This window comes from Oncorhynchus mykiss, chromosome 22, assembly GCF_013265735.2.
Source record: "Oncorhynchus mykiss isolate Arlee chromosome 22, USDA_OmykA_1.1, whole genome shotgun sequence".
Taxonomy (NCBI): domain Eukaryota; kingdom Metazoa; phylum Chordata; class Actinopteri; order Salmoniformes; family Salmonidae; genus Oncorhynchus; species Oncorhynchus mykiss.
The window spans coordinates 28,386,778-28,397,727 of record NC_048586.1 but is presented as its reverse complement, the minus strand read 5'-3'; the positions used below and the strand labels follow the sequence as shown (position 1 = coordinate 28,397,727).

The 10,950-nt window shown below is 47.4% G+C and overlaps 1 protein-coding gene across 2 annotated transcripts in view; it reads right to left on the bottom strand.

Moving 5' to 3' along the window:
- Positions 1-1,377: 1,377 nt before the first annotated feature.
- Positions 1,378-10,950, bottom strand: part of LOC110502084 (ephrin type-A receptor 3) — a 160,131-nt gene continuing 150,558 nt past the window's right edge. The window contains exons 16-18 of one of the 2 annotated variants that reach the window (XM_036959042.1): positions 6,221-6,379; positions 3,602-3,727; positions 1,378-2,911 (exon numbers count right to left, since the gene is read on the bottom strand). In XM_036959042.1, coding sequence (XP_036814937.1) covers positions 3,643-3,727; positions 6,221-6,379 — 244 coding nt within the window. In that variant the 3' untranslated portion in view covers positions 1,378-2,911; positions 3,602-3,642. The remainder of the gene's footprint in view (positions 2,912-3,601; positions 3,728-6,220; positions 6,380-10,950) is intronic. The other variant, XM_036959041.1, reaches the window with a different exon arrangement.

Sequence of the window (10,950 nt, the reverse complement as noted above, 5' to 3'; positions counted from 1 at the left end):
ACAGTTCTGTATGATAAGCAGACAGGTGGTAGTTAGATACAGTTCTGTATGATAAGCAGACAGGTGGTATGGTAGTTAGTTACAGTGCTGTATGATAAGCAGACAGGTGGTAGTTAGATAGAGTTCTGTATGATAAGCAGACAGGTGGTAGTTAGATACAATTCTGTATGATAAGCAGACAGGTGGTAGTTAGTTACAGTTCTGTATGATAAGCAGAAGGGTGGTAGTTAGTTACAGATACAGTTGAAGTCAGAAGTTTACATACACTTAGGTTGGAGTCATTAAAACTCGTTTTTCAACCACCCCACAAATTTCTTGTTAACAAACTATAGTTTTGGCAAGTCGGTTAGGACATCTACTTTGTGCATGACACAAATAATTTTGTTTACAGACAGATTATTTCACTTATAATTCACTGTATCACAATTCAGAAGTCAGAAGTTTACATACACTAAGTTGACTGTGCCTATTAACAGCTTGGGAAATTCCAGATAGGCTAATTGACATAATTTGAGTCAATTGGAGGTGTACCTGTGGAGGCCTACCTTCAAACTCAGTGCCTCTTTGCTTGACATAATGGGGAAATCAAAAGAAATAAGCCAAGACCTCAGAAAAAAATGTAGACCTCCACAAGTCTGGTTCATCCTTGGGAGCAAATTCCAAATGCCTGAAGGTACCACGTTCATCTGTACAAATAATAGTACACATGGGGACAAAGATCGTCGTTTTTGGAGAAACATTCTCTGGTCTGATGACACAAAAATAGAACTGTTTGGGCCATATTGACCATCGTTATGTTTGGAGGAAAAGGGGGAGGCTTGCAAGCCGAATAACACCATCCCAATCATGTTGTGGGGGTGATTTGCTGCAGGAGGGACTGGTGCACTTCACAAAATAGATGGCATCATGAGACAGGAAAATTATGTGCATATATTGAAGCAACATCTCAAGACATCAGTCAGGAAGTTAAAGCTTGGTCTTAAATGGATCTTCCAAATGGACAATGACCCCAAGCATATTTCCAAAGTTGTGGCAAAATGGCTTAAGGACAACAAAATCAAGGTATTGGAGTGGCCATCAGAAAGCCCTGACCTCAATCCTATAGAAAATGTGTGGGCAGAACAGAAAAAGTGTGTGGAGGCCTACAAACCTGACTCAGTTACACCAGCTCTGTCAGGAGGAATGGGACAAAATTCACCCAACTTATTGTGGGAAGCTTGTGGAAGGCTACCCGAAACGTTTGACCCAAATTAAACAATTTAAAGACAATGCTACCAAATACTAATTGAGTGTATGTAAACATCTGACCCATAGGGAATGTGATGAAAGAAATAAAAGCTGAAATAAATAATTCTCTATTATTCTGACATTTCACATTCTTAAAAAAAAGTGGTAATCTTAACTGACCTAAAACAGGGAATTTTTACTAGGATTAAATGTCAGGAAGTTTAAATGTATTTGGCTAAGGTGTATGTAAACTTACGACTTCAACTGTATGTATGATAAGCAGTTAGTTACAGTTCTGTGGTCTGATATGTCCTGTTTACCATCAGAGCAAACTGTACAGGTCTGAGACTTATGACTTCAGGTTGATCAAACTGATAAACTGATTGTTATGATTATTGCTCTCTGTTTGACATTGACTGTTTGCAGACATTAGTCTATAGCTAATGGGATAAATGGCTTATTCTAGTCTGGGTGCCCATCAAATGGTTTGGCTTCCTTCTCAAGCTGATTTTCTCTTGAGTATACCTTCACACTCACATGCAGAGACATGGGTGCATACACACACGCACGCACGCACGCACGCACGCACGCACACACACACACACACACACACACACACACACACACACACACAGAGTAGTATCAGTCCTTCTCTGTGAGAGAGAGTGGGGTCTTCAGTGGTGGGAGTCTCCAGATGTGCTTCGTCTGCTCCAGGTTGATGTGGATTGCTGCTGCTGTCTGCGTTGTTCTACTCAAGGCATTTAATGTTTTCCTCTCCAGAGCTTAAAAACTGTCAGTCAAATCCACAGGATCAGATCACGACTGGTTCAGTTCTCAACAAGCCCCTTTCCACGATAAGTCACACACAGGGCCCTGCTGTCCCAGGTTCTCCAATCCCAGCTCCAGCCCTTTATCCTCATGCCCTTAAGGTCCAAGGCCAGGTTATCTCCCTCTTTCCTGTGTTCTCAGTAAGGCATCTCAGCAATGGTGCAGAGTGTCGAAGGGTTGGTCTGTCTGTCGGTCTGACTGCTTGCCCTGGATTCAGGATAAGGGCATGATATCATGGTGACATCATCAAACCTCAGAGCTGTTGTCCTCCGCTGCACCACTTTTCTAATGTCTACTTCCTCCTTTAGTTTGGGACTTCCTCCTGCATGTTACAGAGATCAGAGGGCTGTTCTAAGTGCTATGAGCCCGTCCTCTCCCCTCCTTCATTCCCTATCACTACACCTCGACAGGGGAGGGCTCCCTCGTGGAATGAACCTAATTGAAACGTCCACAGACGTGGAGGGGGGAACTGAAAAGGAGACGCTTTAATTCAGAATGAAACGGGGCACAGAAGGGCTTCATTCCGAATGGAACGGGGTCCAGAGGGTCTTCATTTAGAATGGAACGGGGCCCAGATGGGCTTCATTCAGAATGGAACGGGGCCCAGAAGGGATTCATTCAGAATGGATTGGGACCCAGAATGGCTTCATTCAGATTGGAACGGGGGCCAGACGGGCTTCATTCAGAATGGAACGTGGGCCAGAGGGCAGCCAGTCAGCCAATCTGTGGATCTCTAGTGGCTTGGTTGGGTTAGACTGGGACAGGGCCATTCTTACTGTGGCTCTCTAGTGCTTTGATGCTGCTCACAATGTTCTTCTGAGGGCCGACGATAGTCACACCAACCTTCTTTAGGTCCCTGCAGAGAGAAAGGAGGGGGGAAGAGAGAGAGAGAGAGAGAGAGAGAGTAAGTGCTTCAGTATGTGACACACAGTGACATTAATGACATGCGGTCAGTGCTGCCCACCCCCCCCCCCCCCTCCCCCTCCCACTTCTGCTAGCCTGTCAATCACAAGGTTGATGTGCTGCCAGAGCTCTCTAGTTAGCTTGTGGGAGAGTGGCGTTGGGCAGTTTTGGTCATGCTTAGTGGTGTGTGTATGTTTGGAAGGGAGGGAGCAGCACTGGTACAAATAGATGGATAATAAATGCAGAATAAATCAACTGGTTAGAGCAAGCTTCATCACAACACACACACAGCATGGGTTACACACAGCATTTCATGAAGACACACAACTCAAACAAGTATGTTATGTTTCATCTAGTGGACTTTATGTAGCAGCACGGTGATATTATGGGACATCAGTGGACAAGATATCTTCAGCTCGGCTCCTGTAGGTGACTGTGGTTATAGACGCATATTAGTAAAGAAACAGCTCAGCTCAGACCCGCTAGGTTAACACAGCTTGGGTTTTACACTGAGCTTCAGTTCTCTGCTAGTCTGTAGGGTGCACACAACACAAAACAGGAAAACTCCTTAGAAAGTTATTTTGATGCAAGCATGGGGTTATAGTTTGGAGGGCAGCCAGACAGTGCACAGTGGTCCACCCACCATCCGGTATCTCTGGAGTAGGGGATGGAGAGGAGAGGGGGTTAGAGGGTGGTGATCCCCATTGAAGGCTCCCACTCTGGGCAGGTGGCTGCTGTGACGTGGTGCTGGACCTCTGTCAGACAGATTCTACAGTACAGACGGGCAGGAGGCAGGGCCAGGGAATGTGAATAAAGTTTCCCAGGCTAATGGACGTCACACAGCCATACAGGCAACAGTCTCTCAAAAAGGCTTATGGGTACAGAGCGTTAACACCCTGAACAGCGTGTTACAAATAAATAAGTAAATAAACGACATAAAACGTGAATACATAAAGTATGAGGCATAAACAGAAAACAGTCTAGACAGTGAACGACTCATGCAATAAAAGTGATAAAAACGAATGCCTGTGGATGTGTTTAAGTAGACCAGGGCCCAAACTTATGACCGCTGAATTCCTCCTCTGACACATGATCAATGAGAACCATAGTGGATATGGTGGTAGTGTTTACAGTGAGCAGCTAACTGCCACTCAGACAGAAAGGGCTGTCTCATCTAGAACTCTGAAGAGGCTCCTCACCCTGGGAGCACACAGAGACTTCATCTCTGCTGCTGTGTGTTACTACAAGTGGTTAGAGTGGACTCGTCAGGTTTCCAATCATAGATAGTGAGACAGAGAAATGGCAGAGGGAAGGAAGTCTGATACCTTAGGCTGGACCACCCGTCTTCAAAACTTTCAGAACCTCCATTTGTAACCCACATCTCTGTCCTTTCATTAAAAGTATATTGTGTCAGTGGATTAAGGAGTGGTATAGGGTTTGATCAGTTTCGTCTGGCAGACAGAGGTCAGAGCAATGGGCCAGGGGTAGTCTCCTGCTGAATATGAAGGACTGGATTAAGATACTACTAATCAATAGACTGGTATACTACGGTCAAGGGCTGGGTGTGTCAGAGGTATACCCTTGGAGGATTAAAACACACACATGATCCAATTCCTGTTCTGATCCAGTTATGATCCATGAGAGGAGAATCAGAGATGCTGTAGAATGATCCTGTTATCAGAAACCATGTGTAGGCTATACAGTTCATCTGTGATGTATTCCATCAATACTTCATGTGGTATTTCTACTGAGTCTGCAAAACAAGCCTTTTTGTGCCTCTGTAGTGATTGGTTTAAGGGAAGCTCTCATTGATGAAATTGATTAATTGATTAATTGTCCTGAGAAAAAACTCTTCCTGTAAGAGAATGTGCTGCTACAACAGTATATAGTTTTAGAGAAACTAGCTGATAATAGACGAGAGAGAAAGAGAGAGAGAAAGAGAGAGAGAGAGAGAGAGAGCGAGCTCCTTATAAGGCATTGTTCTGTTGGATAGATCAGGCTCTCTCTCTCTCAGGCAATTAAACCAGGCCATGGATGAGGAGGTAATCTAGTAGCTATTTGCATTTCATTATTTATATTGACATCAGAACAAAAGGCAATGTGGTAATTATTGCCTGGGCCTTTTGTTAGTAGTGACTGTGTGTAGTATGTAGTGACTGTGTGTGACTGCTGTGTAGCCCAGTGTGTTAGGGAGACCAGAGCATAGCACCCAGACATATGCTTTGATCAGCCTGATTACAACTGTCAAATTATTTACACTGTCAAATACCTCATCAATTAACACAACAGCAGGTCCCCAAAGGCCACATCCTCCGCAGAGGGAGAGGGAGGGAGGAAGGGAGGGAGGGAAGGGGATAGGGAGAGAAAGAGAAAGAGAGCAAGAGATAGAGGGAGGGAGGAAAATGAGAGATGGAAATTAGATAGAAAGAAAGGGACAGAGAGAAAGCCTCCAGCGGGCCAAATCACTGCATTTCCCATGAAACCTATATGAGCAACATGGTGGAGCCGTGAGCCCAAATAGAGGTTGATTATGAGAGAGAGGTTGCGATGAGTTGCACGGGGGTGCACGGGGGTGCACAGGGGTGCACGGGGGTGCACGGGGGTGCACGGGGTTGCACGGGGGTGCATGGGGGTGCACGGGGGTGCATGGGGGTGCACGGGGGCTGTGATCATGGATTCTACCAGATACACTCTACTAAAGCTGTTCACAGCCTGTAGATCCTGTCAGAACTGGAGCTTAGATTTTACAAGATGTCTCTCTCCTCTCTCTCTCCCTCGGTATGGTTGATCTCTGCGTAGCATGGCTAAAGCGCTGTCATTACAGATTACAATCAAACACTGCTATCCATGGATAACAGATTAGACCCACAGTGGTGCCTCTGAGTAATGGAGGCAGATTGAAAACATTTTGGGGTCTCAGTGTGGGGTGTGTGTGAGCTGTATTAAATCTGGGTTGCTGAGATACTTTCTCAGGGAAATGTCCTGTTTTAAGTGTCTTGTCTGAGCTCTTTAAATCACTGTTAGGGCCTCGCTCCCTGCTGCACTCACAGAAAACATTCAGGGTATTCCCATATTTTGTCAAATATTATTTTTTAGATACAAAGTTAAATCATATTATACAACAACTTGCATTTTGCTACTGGCTGGACAAGCCAAATACATGTACATTTCACTGGACCATTGGTTCCTCAGCGAGTCTTCAGTGAGTCCTGTAAGCTTGAGTCTGAGTGTTACTACAGAGCGTCATAAGAAGCAGTCTTACTCTGCGGAGGTCTTGGGCAGGGTGTCACAGGAGCTGTAGCTGACCCCAGAGAAGGCCTCCTTACAGGGCAGAGTCCTCACGCTGTCCAGCCAATCCCCCATGGTGTCCAACGATGGAACCACCTCAGAACTACTCCTGTCCAGAAGCAGGTTGGCTGGCCTGGAGGTGGAGGTGGAGGGGGAGAGAGAGAGAAAGGACATTAGCCATTTGGCACACTAGCCATACTTGAACTCCTTGTGTTGAGGGGGGTTACATGGGACACAGTCCCCTCAAAGAGCTGCATGGTCAGCCTTGGAAAATACATCACACTACTTCCTCCCTCCACTCAGCTGATACTCTGTCTGCATGTCCAGAAAGGTACACCTCCACCACCAGCACTACAACACACACACACACACACACACACACACACACACACACACACACACACACACACACACACACACACACACACACAGGATTCTGCAAATCACATCAGGGACTGAAACTGTTATTATTGAGAAAACAAGCTCATAAACTAACATGCTGCAGAGAGAGAACAGAGAAGGTTGTAAACCACATTTCCCCATGCACACACACCCAGACACATAAACACACACACACACACACTCTGACACACATGCACACACACACACACACGCACACGCACACGCACACACACACACACACACACATACACACTCTGACACACATGCACCACGGGTCTCCCCAGAAGGAAACACCTGTGGAGAGAAGGGACTACCCACAATCCTGTACTGTTGCAGAGTGTTATGGACAAGCTCTCCCAGCGAAAGCCACACACACAATTTAAGTCTGATGATTTCCCAATGTGACTGCTTGCACTGTTTCTAGGTCATTATGTCCATCTAGCTCCAAACATGTATATGTTGGATGGGCTTTGAGACAAAGAAAAAGGAAACTGTAATGTATAGATTCAACATTTATGTTAATCTCTAACAATATTATTATTAACAAGACAAGCATAGATTTTTGGATAATTACACGATTGTTTTCTCTAATAAAATAATAGAATTTCAACAATACTGCAGTCTTATCGGATTAGAATCTAAACCAAATCATTATCTAAACCAATCAAAATTCATGCTGTTCCATGAACAATACATTATAGGATGAAAAGCATGGCTTGAGGCACTGTTCTGTAGAGATTTGAGTGACAGGAGAGAGGGAAGAGAGAGGTAGAAGTGGAAGGGAGAGAGGGAACGGAGAGAGGGAGTAGAGAGAGGTAGAAGAGGAGGAATGGAGAGAGGGAAGAAAGGTGGAAGAGGAAGGGAGCGAGGGAGTAGAGAGAGGTAGAAGAGGAAGGGAGAGGGAGTAGAGAGAGGTAGAAGAGGAAGGGAGAGAGGGAATAGAAAGAGGTAGAAGAGGAAGGGAGAGGGAGTAGAGAGAGGTAGAAGAGGAAGGGAGAGGGAGTAGAGAGAGGTAGAAGAGGAAGGGAGAGGGAGTAGAGAGAGGTAGAAGAGGAAGGGAGAGGGAGTAGAGAGAGGTAGAAGAGGAAGGGAGAGGGAGTAGAGAGAGGTAAAAGAGGAAGGGAGAGGGAGTAGAGAGAGGTAGAAGAGGAAGGGAGAGGGAGTAGAGAGAGGTAGAAGAGGAAGGGAGAGGGAGTAGAGAGAGGTAGAAGAGGAAGGGAGAGGGAGTAGAGAGAGGTAGAAGAGGAAGGGAGAGGGAGTAGAGAGAGGTAGAAGAGGAAGGGAGAGGGAGTAGAGAGAGGTAGAAGAGGAAGGGAGAGAGGAAGTAGAAAGAGGTAGAAGAGGAAGGGAGAGGAAGACTGAGGTAGAAGGAGAGTGAGGTAGAGAGGACTGTGTCTGCGAGTCTGTCCTTAACCCTGACCATGTTTCCTCTGGCTGTAAAGACAGACAGACGACTGCTAAACCAACCAGTCAATAACTACATACCAGGAGACTCTTTCCACATCTTCTGAGTCAACAACCTTATGTTGTTTTGTATTGTGTTCAGATATCACAAGGCAAAGCAGCTGTTGCTACAGTCATATCCAATCAACATCCAAATCAACAAGCCCACCTCCTCCCCATGAGGCAGGGTCAGGTTACTGTAGGTCAGACCAACTTAGGTCACATCAACAACAACCCTGACTCATACTAAACAACGATGGGTGTGTGTGTTGGAGCCATTCGGAATAATGGCATGAATAGGTGTGTGTGTGTGTGTGTGTGTGTGTGTGTGTGTGTGTGTGTGTGTGTGTGTGTGTGTGCGTGCGTGTGTGTACGCATGTGTGTGTATGTTTGTGAGTCAGAAAACAAACCATAGGACGACTGGGACCATAGCACCTGATCACACACAGCCTAGGGGATACAAGCCAACACCGGACAGGAAACCGGCTTGGTCCTGCCATGGAGACTCCCATAGAGGGGTGTATTTATAGTAGTGTAAATAAACTAATCAGAATAGCAGGAAGTCAAGTCCAACCTCAGGCTGAGTATTTTGAGTGGTGGAGAGGTTTAGAGTCTTAGTTAAGGACATATTTTTATATCACAGCAAGTGACACTGTATTTGGGGTGGTTGGAGGTTTGTCTGTTATCTGTATTAGAGTGGCAGACTGACGTACAGTATGCTACCTCTCAAGGGTGGGACAGGTAAGACCTACTGCTTATGGGACTACTAGACTTGTGCTTCCAGAATATGTTTGTTCCATGACAAGTTAACAAAGCAGTAAACAATATCCCATAGATGATTTCTGTTTGGAACACAACTAACCAGCCAGACAGCTCACCACAGGGACAGCAAGGACATGTCTGAGTGAGATCAAGAACAGGCGGAAGAGGATAGAGAAAGACGTGGCAAAGGAAAGGGAGAGCTAAGAGACTGGTATGTGATTGAATCTCTTCCTGATCATCAGAGGCCTGTCTGACAGCTGAGAGCCAACTAGGAGGATAGGAGGGAAGAGAGGAGAGAGGGATAGAGGGAGCCTCTTCTTCTCATCTCTCTCTCCCTCTCTCACACACCCACACAGCTCCCTGATTACACCATCCAGGCATGGATGAGGAGACTATTGATCTGCAAAGTTCTCTCCCCTGCCTCCAGAGCAGTCAGCGTGTCAGTGTAGAGGTAAACTATAGATGACCTTGTCTTGCCTCTGTAGGATTCTTTGTTTACTATATTCTTTATTTTTAACTGCGCTTGGTAAAGTCTCATGACGGACCAACAGGCAGAGAGATCGATGGATGAGAAAGGATGAGAGGGAAGTAAAAGAACATGCTTGTTGTCAGGGAGAGGAGTTGGTATCTTAAACCCCTGTGTACGCATCATCACATCTTACAGAGACAGGATTCAGAAAAAGGAGAATTCTTCACATGATGGAAAAAAATTGGGAGGTGAGAAAGAAAAGTACAATACCACTGTCCCTGTCTTTTTCTTCCTCTTGTTCTTTTCATTTTCTCCTTTTCTGTCTGTTTTCCACTCTGAAAGACCACTGCTGTGTAGTATCATGTTTTTAGGGCTCTCATGGGAGCAGAGGGAGAGATGGAGAGGGGGGAGAAGAAGAGAAGGAGAGATGGAGAGGGGAAGATGGGGGAGAAGGAGAGAGGGGGAGAAGAAGAGAAGGAGAGAAGGAGATGGGGGAGAAGGAGAGAGGGGGAGAAGTTGACATCTGGGCAGCTTGGTGAAGGAGTGGAGAAGCAGCTCTCACTGTGAGGGGAACTGAAATGGCTCTGCTGGGTCTCTCTACCCTCCAACCCTCCAACCATTCAATCCTCCAACCCTCCAACCACCCAACCCTCAAACCCTCCAAACCTCCAACCATCCAACCCTCCAACCCTCCACTCCTCCAACCCTCCAAACCTCCACTCCTCCCTACATCTGGACATATCCCCCAGGCCCCCAGACAGTGCACTCTAACCACAGGTCCCTCTCCCCCAGGCCCCCAGACAGTGCACTCTAAGCCCAGGTTCCTCTCCCCCAGGCCCCCAGATTGTGAATTCTAACCCCAAGTCACTCTCCACCAGGCCCCCAATGCCCCAGGTTCCTCTCCCCAGGCCCCCAGACAGTGCACTCTAACCACATTTCCCTCTCCCCCAGGCCCCCAGACAGTGCACTCTAACCCCAGGTCCCTCTCCCCCAGGCCTGCAGACAGTGCACTCTAACCCCAGGTCCCTCTCCCCAGGCTCCCAGACAGTGTATTCTAACCCCAGGTACCTCTCCCCAGGCCCCCAGACAGTGCACTCTAACCCCAGGTCCCTCTCCCCCAGGCCTGCAGACAGTGCACTCTAACCCCAGGTCCCTCTCCCCAGGCTCCCAGACAGTGTATTCTAACCCCAGGTACCTCTCCCCAGGCCCCCAGACAGTGCACTCTAACCCCAGGTTCCTCTCCCCCAGGCCACCAGACAGTCAGTGTATTCTAACCCCAGGTACCTCTCCCCCAGGCCTCCAGACAGTGCACTCTAACCCCAGGTACCTCTCCCCCAGGCCCCCAGACAGTGCACTCTAACCCCAGGTCCCTCTCCCCAGGCCCCCAGACAGTGCACTCTAACCCCAGGTTCCTCTCCCCCAGGCCCCCAGACAGTGCACTCTAACCCCAGGTCCCTCTCCCCAGGCCCCCAGACAGTGCACTCTAACCCCAGGTTCCTCTCCCCCAGGCCCCCAGACAGTGCACTCTAACCCCAGGTACCTCTCCCAGGCCCCCAATGCCCCAGGTTCCTCTCCCCAGGCCCCCAAACACTGCACTCTAACCACATTTCCCTCTCCCCCAGGCCCCC